Source organism: Phacochoerus africanus, chromosome 11, assembly GCF_016906955.1.
Source record: "Phacochoerus africanus isolate WHEZ1 chromosome 11, ROS_Pafr_v1, whole genome shotgun sequence".
NCBI lineage: Eukaryota > Metazoa > Chordata > Mammalia > Artiodactyla > Suidae > Phacochoerus > Phacochoerus africanus.
Genome location: NC_062554.1, coordinates 40,650,663 through 40,665,819, shown reverse-complemented (window position 1 = coordinate 40,665,819; position 15,157 = coordinate 40,650,663). Strand labels below are relative to the sequence as shown.

At 45.2% G+C, this 15,157-nt stretch overlaps 1 protein-coding gene across 13 annotated transcripts in view; it reads right to left on the bottom strand.

Annotated features, from left to right (window-relative positions):
- TTC12 (tetratricopeptide repeat domain 12) overlaps nucleotides 1-15,157 on the bottom strand; it is a 44,118-nt gene that overhangs the window by 17,684 nt on the left and 11,277 nt on the right. For all 13 annotated transcript variants that reach the window (XR_007130809.1, XR_007130810.1, XM_047752797.1 and 10 more), the window contains exons 7-10: nucleotides 10,483-10,542; nucleotides 6,272-6,343; nucleotides 1,730-1,790; nucleotides 1,133-1,321 (exon numbers count right to left, since the gene is read on the bottom strand). Coding sequence is in view for 11 of the 13 variants with exons in the window: in XM_047752797.1 (XP_047608753.1) it covers nucleotides 1,133-1,321; nucleotides 1,730-1,790; nucleotides 6,272-6,343; nucleotides 10,483-10,542 (382 nt within the window). In the remaining 2 variants the exon portion in view is untranslated. The remainder of the gene's footprint in view (nucleotides 1-1,132; nucleotides 1,322-1,729; nucleotides 1,791-6,271; nucleotides 6,344-10,482; nucleotides 10,543-15,157) is intronic.

Here is a 15,157-nt window from a genome sequence, read left to right as displayed (position 1 = left end):
CACGTCGTCAGACTCCTGAACTGGCCGGCTGACGTCTAGCTGTCCCAGAGCCAGACGATAACGAGAAACCCAATATGGAACATCTAGGTCACCGAATTCAGTTTGGGCAGAAACAAATGCCTTCCCATTGTGAAACCTGCAGCTGTCATTAGCCACTTGATGCCACATCCTGTTTGGAGAAGGAGCACTGAGCCCGGGCGGCCCCATGGGTTATCTGACAACTCATCATTTTGTAATCTTCAGAGAGTCTCCAGGAGCTACTTAACCTCCTAGAAGAACTGGCATATCCATCTGCTCTTAAATGTATATCACGAAGCTGCTTCCAGGCTCTAGAGAGGAACCTGTAATCTCTAAGAAACTGCTGGAGGGGTGTGAGCACCCTCCACTGTACATGGAAGGGGAGTCGGAGATGCCCTCATTTGGACAAAAACACAACATGCTGCCACCGAGGAACGAGCATGATCTCGGCCCCGGGATCAGTGTTTACAGGACCTGGTGAAAGAGAGCAGTGCGGCTCTCGGCAGCTGATGTTGGCCCTGAAACTATTTCCACATCCTAAGCAACTGCGAAGCATAATGGGGGTGCACTTTATAGTTTATTTACAAGACTCTGCCTTCCATTCCTCTATGGGAGGGGGAGAGTTGTGGGGGTGGTACAAGGTGTTGGGGGTGTATATGGGGTCCCTGGGGGGCATGCCAACGGTGTGTGGGTATGTGCACCATGTGGGGAACACGTGTGGGGGGGTGAATGTGTGTGGTGTGCATGTGTGATTTATGTAATACAAAAACACATCGTGTAAGCCTGTGTGTGTGTGTATGTGATATAAGCATATATGGTGAGAGTACATGTTATTGTATGTGCAGTATTCACGGCCTGTGAATACCAAGCTTACATGATGTGTTTTTTTTGTCACATAAATCACACACACACCCTACACATATTCACACTGGGTGTCAGCGTCCTCTGAGAAGAGGATGGAGCTGGGGCGGGGGTATATTTCTTAAGCACCCCCTCCAGCACCTAGAGTAGATCTTCAATCAATGTTCACGAGAGGAAGGAAGAAGGGCAGACCTCTAAACTCGGTCCCTTTACATGGACAATATGCACGAGATCACCCGCATCACTGGCTTACAATCCTTCATCATTTCAGTCAGGATTTCAATTCCTCCCGCATAGAACAAGGGAATCTGATCAGGCTTGGAAAGGGTCTCCAGGAGATTCTTGGTCGTCACGGCTGTGTCTTTTCCTGAATCCAGCAAGTCCTGAGCTTCCTTCTCCTGAAGGTCTGCTTTCTCTCGAAGATCTACCTGATTCAGGTAACCTGGCAAAACAGGAAGGAAAGCACAACGACACCCGAACAATCACCATGTCCACCCAAGGAGCAACTGGTTTTTGAGGATGGGAGGTGGAAAGCATTCAGATGAATTCAAACTTGTCCTCAGCAAGGAAAATTTGAGGAAGAATACACAGTCTCTACTCAGAATCTCAAACCATCTTGGGGGTTCAAGAATGACACTGTTTTCTGTTTAGAAGGCTCCGAGGGAGGAGGGTGAAGAATTGGAGGAAGCCAAAGAACAGAGGAAGAGGAACAAGGCAGGTGTGTTAATGAGAGGATTTGCTCGTGCATGGCTAGGCAAGGCTGAGCGCAGAGGAGGCACAGAAGGCACCCCAGGGCCGGAGCACAGAGGGGAGGCGCCATCCAAACAAGGATGCCAGCAGCAAGTCTCACCTTTCACCTGTGTCTGCAGCTGGGGGTTTATTTCTAAGATCTTCTGATAACACTCTCTAGACTGCAAGAAAGAAAGAGTGCCTTGAAGAGTGGGGAGGGGGTGACGGTGATCAGAAGAAAGGCAGTGGGTATCACAGGGTTTGGCTTCTTCATTACCTCCTCCCAGCCTCCCCTGCTCCCCTCGGAGGAGCAGGCATGGAGAACACAGCGTGCATTTGACATTTTGTTTAGGCTTCTCTGCTTCTGTGGGGCAATGGTATTATTTCAAAATTTATTTGAAAAAATAGGGCTGTCAGATACAGCTTGTAATGGAAAACAGCCAGTCCTACATTCTGGTGGCTCATGTCTGACTGGAAGAGGGGTGACCATAAGGTAAATGCAAAACTCAGATATGATGTTTGCACTGAGAGAGAAGAGGAGGCCACCTGTCAGATATGCCCACAGGGAATAAGGAAATAAATGAAGCTGGAAACGTTGACAGAGACTTGGGAACAAGGTGAGAGAAGTGCCTATTGAAATGTACAGGCTGCAAAGGGCCAGGAAGGGGTCTATTCGCTGGCCATGTAAGGGGCTCTGGTTGAGGACACTGTTAGATAGAAAGTTTCTGGAAAAGATTCTTGTTAGTGGGGCAGGATGCTGGGTTTAGGGCAGTACTGTCCTCTGGGATATCAAGAGAAAAAATACTCGGAAACAAACAAACAAATAGTTCTGAGATATCTTACAGGCCCAAGGCACATCTAGAAGATTAGGATTTAGAAATGAACTGAAGAAAACACAACACATTAAAACAGAGAATAGTGTTCTGGGATAGAAGAATACATATCAAACATGTGTCAAAATAAAAGACTGAATGTTTGTCTGCCCCCTGATTCCTAAGTTGAAACCTAACCCCCAATGTGATGTGGCCTTTGGGAGGTGATGAGGTCATGAGGGTGGAGTCATGAGTGAGATCAATTCCCTTATTAAAGAGACCCAGCGAGCTCCCTCGCCCCTTCCAGATGTATGTGAACTAGGAAGCAGGCTCTCACCAGACACCAAATTTGCCGGCATCTTGATCTTGGACTTTCTGGCCTCCAGAGTTATGAGAAACAACTGTTTGTCATATAAGCCACCTGGTCTATGGTATTTTGTTAGACCAGCCCCAGAGGACAAAGACAGCACCCCTGTATCCGATTCTTTTTAACCTTAGATCTACAGTCTACCAGCAATTCTTGTTGGCTTCTCTGTCAGTGAATACCCAGAACTTCGTTACCTCTCACTTGGATAATTTGTCTCAATAGCTTTCTAACTGGTTCTCTGTTCTTTTCTTACCATGTCAAGATACGTTCTCAATACAGCAGAGTGATCTCTTAAAACATGAGTCAGATCATTTCATTCCTCTACTCAAAACCCTCTGATGGGTCCCAGCTCACTCAAAGGAAAAGCCAAGTTCCTTCCAAAAACCTGAAAGGCCCTAGAGGATTAGTCTCCTCCACCCCCACCTACTCATTTCATCTCCTCACTCTCCTCCTTGCCTGCTCCATTCTAGCTGGCCTTCTATCTGGACCACTCCTGCAGTGTCTAGCCACAGGGCTTGCTCACTTCACTCCCCCCTTTCCTTCAGAGAAACCCCCCCTGACCACTCCATACAAAACCAATGTCACCTTCACCACTTCCTGATTTTGTTTTCTCAGTAGCACTTATCACAGTCTAACATATTACACACATACTTATTTGGTTTCTATCTTGGGGTAAGTCACCCCAATTCAAAGAATATGAGTTCCCTTAAGTCAAGGATTTTGTCTTATTTTCTACTGTATTCCTGTTGTCCAGGACAGTGCTTGGAACATAGAAAGCACACATTAAATATGTGCTGAGTCAGTTAATTAACTGAATGAACAAATAAGTAAACAGATTGGTGGGGGGGGATTAAAATTTTCCTTTTTACTTCTCTATTATGTGAACTTATTACAATAAGTCAGGCTGCATTTGTGGCATATGGAAGTTCCCAGGCTAGGGGTTGAATCAGAGCTGCAGCCGTTGCCTTAGGCCACAGCCCCAGCAACACCAGATCCGAGCCACATCTGTGACCCACAATGCAGCTTGGGGCAATGCTGGATCCTTAACCCCCTAAGCAAGGCCAGGGATGGAATCTGCATTCTCATAGATACCAGCCGAGTTCTTAAACTGCTGAGCCACAACAGGAACTCCAAGAATATTTTTTTTAACTGTACAATAGGGGGCAATTTCTTTTTAAAAAGTATAGTATCTTATAAATGGAAAGACATCCCATGTTCATGGATTGGAAATTTTAATATTAAGATGGCAATACACCCCAAGTTGATCTACAGATCCATGCGATCGCCATCAAAATTCCACCTGGCTTCTTGGCAGAAATTGACAAAGTTGATCCTACAATCTGTATGGTAACTCCAGAAACCCATATTGAAAAGGCAGCAGTTAGAATTCTCACACTTTTCAGTTTCAAAATTTACTATAAAACCACAAGAAACAAGACAATGTGGCATAGGTATAAGAATAGACACATAGATAAAGGGAATAAAATTAAGAGTCCAGAAATAAACCCAGGCATTTTGGATCAACTCATTCTCAACATGGATGCCAAAATCATTCAATGGGAGACAGAATAGTCTTCTCAACAAATGGTGCTAGGCCAATGGACAGCCACATGCAAAAGAACAAAGCTGGATTCCTTCCTCACACTATGTACAAAAATTAATTCAAAGTGGATCAGAGGTCTAACTGTAAGGGCTAAAGCCATAGAAAACTCTTAGGAGAAAACATAGGACTAAAATTTAGATTAGGCAGTGGTTTCTTTGATTTAACACCAGAAGTATAAGCAACTAAAGAAAAAAAAAGAAAAAAATAGGTAATTCAGACTTCATCAAAATTATAAATTTTTGTGCTATGAAGTGAAAAGACAACACAGAGAAGGGGAGAAAATATTTGCAAATCATTTATCCTAATAAGAGACTTGTATATCTAGAATTTATATTGAATATTATATTAATTTATATATTATTTTATGTTGAATAATTATACAAATATTTATTTATTTATTTATTTGGTCTTTTTGCCTTTTCTAGGGCTGCTCCTGCGGCATATGGAGGTTCCCAGGCTAGGGGTCGAATCGGAGCTGTAGCCACCGGCCTACACCAGAGCCACAGCAACGCGGGATCCGAGCCGCGTCTGCAACCTACACCACAGCTCATGGCAACGCCGGATCCTCAACCCACTGAGCAAGGCCAGGGATTGAACCCGCAACCTCATGGTTCCTAGTTGGATTCGTTAACCACTGCACCACAATGGGAACTCCTACAAATATTTAACATGTATTTATACTCAATATAAAAAGATAACATAATGAAAAAAGTGGACAAAGGATCTGAAGAGACATTTCTCCAAAGAAGATACACAAATGACCAATGAGCACATGAAAGGGTGCTTAACATCATTAGCCATCAGGGAAATACAAATCAAAACAACAAATACACCACTTCACACCCACTAGGATGGCTATAATCAAAAAAGACAAATAATAGCAAGTATTGTCCAAGGTGTGGGGAAATTGGAAACCTTAACTGCTGGTAAGAATGTCAAATGCTGCGGCCACTTTGGAACACATGCTGGCAGTTCTTCCAGAGATTAAACATCAAGTTATCATATGACTTGGCAGCTCCACTCCTAGTATACAGCCACAGAGATGATAAACATGTGTGGATACAAAAACCTATATATAGATATTCATGATACCAAAAGTGGAAACAGCTTATATGTTCTTCAACTGACAAATGGCTAAGTAAAATGTGGTATATCCATACAATGAAATATTGTTCAGCAACAAAAGAAAAGAAGTACTATACGTATTACTACATGGATGAAAATTGCAAACATCATGATAAGTGCAAGAAGCCAGTCACGAAAGACCACATATTGCATGATTCCATAAGAATGGTCTAGAATAGGCAAATAGATAGAGACAGGTTGCCTAGGGTTGAGGCAGGGGTGGAGGGAAGGGGAGTGACAGCTAATGGGTTATAGTGTTTTCCAGGTGGCAAAAATGTTCTCAAGTCAGCTGCAGTGATGGCTGTGTAACTCTGCAAATACACTAAAAACCATTGACCTGTATACTTTCCATAGAGGAATTGTTTGGTGTGTGAAATATATCTCAATAAAGCTTCTATGAATATATCTAATATCTTAGTGTGTATATATATCTGCATGGTTAGTTTTGAGTGATGAGATTACAAGTGTTTTGTTTGTTCATCTTTTTGCTCATGTCTTTTCTCTCCAGAGATGCTCCTCCTGGGGCTGAACAAATACTGGTAGATGACACTGCAGAAGAGATACCTATGACAGGTGGGGCTATACCAGATAACACTCAACATCCTTCCGAACTCGAAGATCCTAAGATGTACCCTGGAAAATACTAAAACATCTATTAATGTCCCATCAACAGGTTGGAACATGGTTCTCCCCTGAGACAGTCTGCAGCACCACTCCCAGATCAAACATGGCACTTAACCCTCCTCTAGCACTTACCTCACTGTAGTTCTTTAGAGCCAGGTGGGCTTTTCCCATGTGGAAATATGCTTTAGTGCATTTTTCATCACACTGCAAGGAAGAGAATGACTGAGCAGATGTTTCAGAAGATTTAAAGTTATCAGCCCCTCCCTCAACTGCGCAGCTAACAGAGTTAGGGCAGTGCTTTGGTTCTCAGGACAGCCTCCAGAGTTGACAGTGCATCTGTGACCAAGCTAAATGTTGCCTGCAAAGAGCCTGGATGCACAAGTAAGCTTTCTATCAAATTAATTAATGATACTTGCCAAGTTTTCATTTCCATTTTATGAGACTCACCCAGGAAACAAACCAGAAACCCTTAGTTCAGAAGAGTGCCTGACCTTGGCTAAATATTAGAATCACCTGGGATGCTGGTAAAACTGCTGGTGGCACTGCTGAACTCCACATAATTAAATTATACTCGTGGATAAGGCCAAGGCATCAGTAATTTTTAAAACTCTCTGGGTGATATAAATGTGCAGTCAAGTTTGAGAACCACTGGTTTATTAGAAGGTAGGAAAATTTACTCTGGGTAAATAGCTGAGGTTACTATTACATCCAAGTGGGTCTGGGAAGTTCCTCCCTTGAAATAAACCACAACATATACACTGAGAACTTACATTCCTATCACTTGCGATCAGAAAGGGGGCCCCCTTTAAAACTTATGAAACTTATGTCTGAAATGATACCACTTGCACAGAGGGTCCTGCACCTGCTTGCTTCTAATTACCATCACTCCAGAGGGAATGGTTTGGCACAAGGATGTAAGCTGTACTTTATTTATTTTAGGGCCACACCCGTGGCATATGGAGGTTCCCAGGCTAGGGGTCGAATCAGAGCTGTAGCTGCCAGTCACAGCAACTTGGGATCCGAGGTGCGTCTGCGACCTACACCATAGCTCACGGCAACGATGGATCCCTAACCCACTAAGAGAGGCCAGGGATTGAACACGAGTCCTCCTTATGGATACTAGTCAGGTTCATTACCGCTGAACCACGACAGGGACTCCATAAACGATACTTTAAAGTATTCAGTTAATTCACCAAACCCTTTTTATGTGCAAGGCACTGCACTGGGTCAGATGCTATCACGACGTAAAGAGGTTAAGGGTCCAAGCTCAGGAGCCTAGAAAGTCCTGGTGAAGCCCAGTCAGCCTCTCATCAGAAGTGGGACACTGGCCAAGCCACCCAGCTTTTCTGTTGCTAGTTTCCCTCATCTGCAAAGTAGAGATCATAATACTGTCTCTCTTCGGCTGTCGTGAGGCGGGAAGGCAGGCTAAGCAGTGCAGCGAGAGGTAGTAGAGTATTAGCCGCTGTTGCTGCAGTTATGACAAAAGCCATCCACTGCAGGGCAAAAAGGAAAATTAAAGAAAAGCTAAAGAATAGTAGCAGAGGTAACAATAATTGCTATATTTGGAGAGGCCTTTATGGACACATTTTCATGAATATCATTTCCTGATTCGTTGCTAAGTGAAGGGCAGTAATAAAGTAGTAATAATAGTGCAGCATCGTTCAGTCCTTACTGCGTGGTTGACATGAATTATCTCGTGTGAACGTCATAACAACTCTGTGAAGTAGATACCATGATCATCCCCGTTGCACAGATGAGGAAGCTCGGGGTTAGAGAGGTTCAAGGTCACCTAAAGACCAAGCGGAAGCTCGGGGATTAAAATCTAGCCATTTGACCCTAGGACCCAAAGGCTTAAAAACTATACCAAGTCTAGAGTTCCCTGGTAGTGTCGTGGTTAAGGATCCTGCGTTGTCACTGCTGTGGCTCGGTTTCGATGCCTGGCTCAGGAACTGGTGTGCCTCGGGCACAGCCAAAAAAAAACAGTTACACCACGTAGCCTTCAGTAAAGGGCTACAGCAGTTCAGTAGAAGGAAAAGCACTCTGAAGAGACATGGTCTCAGGAAGGCACACAGCGTTGCGTTTCAAAGGCCACCAAGACAAGCACCTGGAACCCCTGGGAGGGAGGGCTGGGGGTGGGGAGGTGGCAAAGGCCAGCGTGGGAGCCACTGGCGGAGATGAGAGTCGAACCCACCAGAGGAGATGAGAGCTTTGAGGGAGAAACGGCAGAGAGGAGAAGGGCAGGGGGCTGCGGAGTGAAGCCTGGTGAACTCATGACAGATGGAGCTGAGGACGCAGGGAGGGGACGGTCAAAGGGAAAGGAGTTGCAGCTCACAGAAGCCAGCTGCTCACAGCACCCTCACTGGCGGAGCATCAGGATCACAGCAGAGAAGGAGCCGGAGCCTCAGAGGGAGTCCACGCCCCACGGTGTCATCTGCAGAGGGTGTGTTGGGACCACAGCCCCTCCGACACTAACACAAAGGGCCACCAACGGGGTTTTCTCACTAATAGACCCTTTCTCCTTTGATGAGGTATCAGCTCGCACTAGGCTTCTCTCGGGTGAACCCCAGATCCCCTTAAAAGGAATCCTGCCTTCAGAGGAAGATGTATTTTACTCTGCAGAAGTGTTGTGCCAAGGGAAAAAAAAAATGACTCTGATCCTAACTGAAACGAGCTCTGCAGCCTTATCTTCCCTGACAAGGAACATCAGCCTTGAAATATCCTCCCATGGGCTTCAATTCACAAGCGTCACAAAATAGTAACTTGGCTTCAAAGTACTAATAATTGAATCCCAATAATGGAGCACCACTGACATTCACTATTGACAAAGAGCGAAAAGTTTCTTTTAATTCTCAGCTTCAATGGAAAGTCAGCCATTGAACCACCGTTAGTTTTTAAAATTCCTTATACATTTTCCCCCTCCTCCTGGTGTTCACCCAATCCTTTTCAACAGGGAGCTGCCTCGCTAGCCTTTTGAACAAGATTGGCTGTTGGATGTCAGCACCTTTTTTTTTTTTTTTTTTTTACAGCGGCACCTGTGGCATATGGAAGTTTCCAGGCTGGGGTGGGATTAGAGCTGCAGCTGAGGTTTACACTACAGCCTCAGCCACAGCAGCCCTGGATCCAGGATGCATCTGTGATCTAAGCTGCAGCTTCGGGCAACGCTGGATCCTTAACCCCCTAAGCAAGGCCAGGGATCGAACCCACATCCTCATGGACACTATGTCAGGTTCTTAACCCGATGAGCCACAATGGGAACTCCTGTCAGCACTTTGTAATGCCAGCTCTGCTGTGCCTGTTTGCTTCACTTTCTCCATTAATTACACTGCACTTCAATTAACATTTGGGAACAGGCCAAGGTGTTGTTCTGAATCAGCGTGAGCGTGTGACCACCTCTGTGGTCCTTTCCGGATGAGAAAAGATACTCCGGGAAGCCCCACTCGGAGGAGGCCCGTGGCCAGGGTGTCCGGTTTCCATGGAGAGGCTGTTTACAGTAAACGGTTCAGAGCACCGGCCTACAGTTTAGGCCAGTGTTCGTTTATGTGATTCTGTACAGTTCGATTAATCTCGGAGGCTCAGGTTCCTTGTCAGGAAAAAATAACCATGGCATTGAACAGACTAGAACAGAAGCTGTGAGGCTCCATCGAGACAGCCGATGGCCATCGGGCAGCAGATGGCAGCTTTTGCTGTTATTGCTGAAACACCAGAGGAAAATACCCTTGCCTCTCTCTTCTCTTACAGAATGAGAGTAGAAAAAAAAAAAAAAATCAGGATCCAATAAGGTGACCCAGCCAGCTAGAGGATTTCTGGTGGAGCTATGAAGAACCTGATGGAGTCAGCTTCAGGCAGTTCTCATCATCACTTAAAGACCGTCATGTTGCCGGGGACAAAGTGTCCTACACACCATGTCTTCTCTGGGATCAAGAGATCAAGCATCCAGAATGTCAGCTTCAGAGGATCCCTTGTGCTTTATAAACTGTTATTTGTAGAGGTGAGTTTTGAATTCACCCTGTTCCCATGCATACCCCTAAATAACATACACACTTTATGTAAAACAGACAATCAGCAAGGACCTGCGGTACAGCACAGGGAACTCCACTCGACATTCTGTAATAACATGTATGGGCAAAGAATCTGAAAAAGAAAGGGTATATGGGAATTCCCACTGTGGCTCAGCAGGTTAAGGACCATTTTGCAGAGGAGGAAACTGAGGCTCGAACTACAGTGCCTATATCTGCAGTCTGAGATATCCATGATACAGCGGGAGCTCCCCCTCTTCACTTCAGGACTGAGACACCCACCAGCAAGCCCTCCTCCTTCACATGGAAAAGGAGACCTCTTCTTACCTTCAGAGCCCAGTCACAATCCGTCAGCGCCTTCCGGTAGTCCCCAAGTTTGATATAAGCCTGAGGGGACACAAACAGCTGCGGGTCACACCCGGCTCTGCAGCCAGCAGTCTCTAATCAACACAGAAAGAGCAGGTGGGTGGGAGAGAGGGCATGAGAAGTTCCCACCTGCACCAGGCAGGGTCCCTGGGTAACTGCGGAGTTTAATAAAGGGACTATTTACAGGGCGAGGGCAGGGCGCAGGGAAACCGGCAGAGGACAGCCTTACGGCTGCCAGACCTGAAGAGGCAGAAGGAGCAGCAATGGACCAAATGGGAGAAGCTCACTTCATGAAGCAAGCTGCTTAAGAGGAGCTGGGGCCTTTAGGAGAGCAGGAGCTGGGAGAATAAATGTCCCAACTCACTTTCTGCCTTCCTTCTGATGTCACTGGCGGAACCCAGATGGAAGCCAGAAAGCTGGGAAGCCAAGAGGCCCCTGGGGTACGGAACAGGGCCGGGAAGGCTCTTGGAGGGGCCAAAAATAAATACCCAGCACACTAACCACCCCTACCAGGGAAGAGCTGGCTTCAGAGTCCACTCTACCGTGAGTATTTCAGAAACCAAATGATAAAGGGACTTAAGAAGACAGGTTAAGAAGCGCTGGTGAGAATGCAGGAACTCAGCACCTGCACACTGCTGGCGGGAACGCAGAATGGCACAGCGATGTGGGAAGACCTTCCCGCAAAAGGTAAAACCCAGAGGTACCACATGATCCACTAGTTTCCCTCCTGGGCACACAGTCAAGAAGACTGTAAACGTACGTCCACACAAAGACTTGCACGCCGATGTTCAGAGCAGCATCGTGTATAACACCCAAAAAGCAGAGGTAGCTCAAATATTCATCAATTTATGGATAAATAAAATGCGGTAGATTCCACAATGAAATACTGTTTGGCAGTAAGCCGGAAGTACTGCTGCACATCACATGGACAGCCCCTGAAAACACCATCAAATGGAGGAAGGCACGCACACAGGGATAAATATCATATGATGTCATTTTGGTTTTTTTTTTCAGGGCCGCACCTGCGGCATGTGGAGGTTCCCAGGCTAGGGGTCCAATTGAAGCTGCAGCTGCCAGCCTACACCACAGCCACAGCAACGACAGATCCTTAACCTACTGAGCGAGGCCAGGGATTGAACCCGCAACCTCATGGTTCCTAGTCGGATTCATTTCTGCTGCGCCATGACGGGAACTCCATATGACGTCATTTACATGAAAAGTCCAGAGTACACAGATGTATAGAGACAGAGAGTACATGAGCGGTGGCCTAGGGCTGGGCTGGGGGAGGACAGGAGGACTGGAGCAACTGCTGAAAGGATGCAGGGTTTCGTTGGGAGATGATGAAAATGTTCTAAACTGGTTGTGGTGAGGGTTGCACAACCCTGTGAATACACTAAAAGCCACTGAATGGTACACTTTCAATGGGTGAATTGTACATTATGTCAATGATACCTCAATAAAGCTATTACCCAAATATGATTAAGAAAAAGCCCTGCTGCTTTCCTCATGCGTGCAGCGAGAAGGAAGAGAGACAGAAATGGGCTGACATTTAAGAGTCAGACCATCACCAGGAGCCCTCAGTTACAAATGCCTTGGGGATCTCTTCTGCCATCCCCTAGAATTGGAGAAAATCTTGAAAATCAAGAATTAGGAGTTTCTGTTGTGGCACAGTGCATTAAGAATCTGACTGCAGGGTCTCTGCAGAGGTACGAGTTTGATCCCTGGCTCTGACTTAGTCCCTGGCGCTGGGAACTTCCACAAGCCGTGGGTGCAGCCACTAAAAAAGAAAAAAAATTAACTCAGAATTCTGTGATCCACCTAAACTCAACTGAATTAAGAACTGAGGAGTTCCCTTCGTGGCACAGTGGTTAACGAATCCGACTAGGAACCATGAGGTTGCGGGTTCGGTCCCTGCCCTTGCTCAGTGGGTTAACGATCTGGCGTTGCCGTGAGCTGTGGTGTAGGTTGCAGACGTGGCTCGGATCCCGCGTTGCTGTGGCTCTGGCGTAGGCCGGTGGCTACAGCTCCGATTGGACCCCTAGCCTGGGAACCTCCATATCCCGTGGGAGCGGCCCAAGAAATAGCAACAACAACAACAACAACAACAACAAAAAGACAAAAGACAAAAAAAAAAAAAAGAACTGAATCCACTTACAGTTTCAAAGAACTGTGGTATCTAAACAAATGAAAGTCATTCAACAGCAAGCACCGTGGCTACTATACCCTCTGTATTAATTACTGGAGGAGCCTAACAAGTTCTAAGTCGCACCAAGTAGACCTTAAGCACTCTTCTTTTGGAAAGTTCCCTAAGAAGCAGCAATGAAGAAAGGAAAACCAGGTGCCAGGGTCCCATCAGTCACCAACAACACAACCAATACTCCATGATCAGAATTGTACCAGGGCACATGATATTCTGAACAATAAAACTGATGAGCTATTTATGTGAACAAGCCAATTAGGAGGTTAGTGTAATAAGCATGAGAAACCTAAGTGTGCACCCAAAGTGGGGAGGCAGCAAGCAACAGGCAGCCAATAGAATTCCTGCTGGGCTCTTGGCGCCAAGAGAAAGGAAGCTGCTCTGTAGCGCTTTCATTAACAGAGGTTCAGGGCTAACTGAAGATGATTCTTTTTTTTTTTTTTTTTGTCTTTTTTGCTATTTCTTGGGCCACTCCCGCGGCATATGGAGGTTCCCAGGCTAGGGGTCCAATCGGAGCTGTAGCCACCGGCCTATGCCAGAGCCACAGCAATGCGGGATCCGAGCCACATCTGCAACCTACACCACAGCTCACGGCAACGACAGATCGCTAACCCACTGAGCAAGGGCAGGGACCGAACCCGCAACTTCATGGTTCCTAGTCGGATTCGTTAACCACTGCCCCACGATGGGAACTCCTGAAGATGATGATTCTTTGAGCTATCGGTTCTATAAAAACATCCCTTCCTCCGGCTTTGTGGGTTTCATTTGAAAGTCAGAGGATGTGAGGAAGAAACCAGCATCCTTCTGGACCATCAGAGCCATGATTTCCTGACAAGGTTACTCAGGATACAGACCCTGAAGAAGTCTATACGACTTCAACAATTTCTCTACATAGCCTTTCACTTTACTTTCTTTCTTCCAACCTTCCTTCCTTCCTTCCTTATTTCTTTCCTTCTTTCTCAGGCTTGCATCCAATACCCCATCACTTCCCTGTTCTCTTTTCTTTTTCCACATTTTAAAAAGAAGGAGTTTTCCAAACGGCAATTAAACTCCTGATTTATCTAAATTACACCAGCAATCTATTGATCATAACATTAACTCCAGGAGAAAAACAAAGCGATGAAAGGGTAGGTTTTTCTCTCCAGCACGCAGCGACACTCAAGTCACAGGGTCCTTATTAAGTGTTTTCTAACACTGCATGCAAACAGGGAGGCATTTTAAAAATAGTCAATGGTTCAAATGATTCCCAACACCAGGCAGCACATTTTGCATTTATTTGTCTCTGAAGAAGCTTTCTCTTTGGGAGAAGTGAGAGGAACTGCCTCCCCAAAGCTTCTCATTGCAATTACGTATTTTTATCCACAGTCATTCTTAATGTGATTTTTCCAGAACTAATCAAAGTGCTGCTTAAACTTGAGTATAGAAAAATGTAACGTAGATGAATCAGGGTATAGACTACCTGAATTAGGTATAAGTCTGAATTATATAACATTTTAAAGACAATTTAATTTCACTGCTTTCAAATAACTTCAGAATAACAAGACTGAACAAGCATTCATAGGTAAATGCTTTGGAGACCAAATTTGGTGATAAGCAAAAAGGAACTACAGTTATTATAGTAATTGTTTGCATTTAAATGTTTCTTTTGAAGTATCAACAGAAACTTAATTCCTCTAAATGGACTTCTTGGGCTCCAGTGTTATGTAACTTAACAAGGATTTATCGAACATCTGTAAAAGAAAGTACTAGGGGGGAAAGAATATGGCAGTTTTTACCCTCAAAAAGTTTACAATCTTGTTAGTGTAATAAAATGTACATGGCAAAATCAACCTCTGGCCATTTTATTTACCAATTCTCTTTCTTATAACAATTTTTCTCCACAGATGGGGCTGGGTAAATGACACCTCAACTCTAGTCTGATTTATCCAAACTGCTTAACTAATGAGCGTATGTGGTGCTTGGATTTATTTATCATTAAATCATTGTCACTGCCCTGACTTTCTGGACTGCTGACGTCCTGTTTCTTGCTTTCAACGCTCTTCCTCAACACACCACAGCAGGACAGTCTTAATCGTGAGTTACAGAAATTGGAGCTGATGAGGGCTCTGCAGACTCCTTTCCCTCTTGTAAATGACACGGCATCAGGTTCATCTCACACAGGTCCTGCTGACATATCCTGACCACCATGTCCACGGATCTGACACTCACGTCCACGGCTTTGCCAGTGTTTCAGGACTGAGCACCAGAGAGCTCTAGCACACACACACTCAGGTACTTTTCAAAGAGGTCACAGGTGACATTTTTGTTTCAACTGAGAACTATTTGTTAAGTATAGATAGGCAAGCATCTGGGTGATGGTTTTTAACCTGGCCCTCTAGGAAACTGAGCTCATCTTTGATATAAAACTGTTTTGAAAACTTCAAAACTCCTGAGAAACTG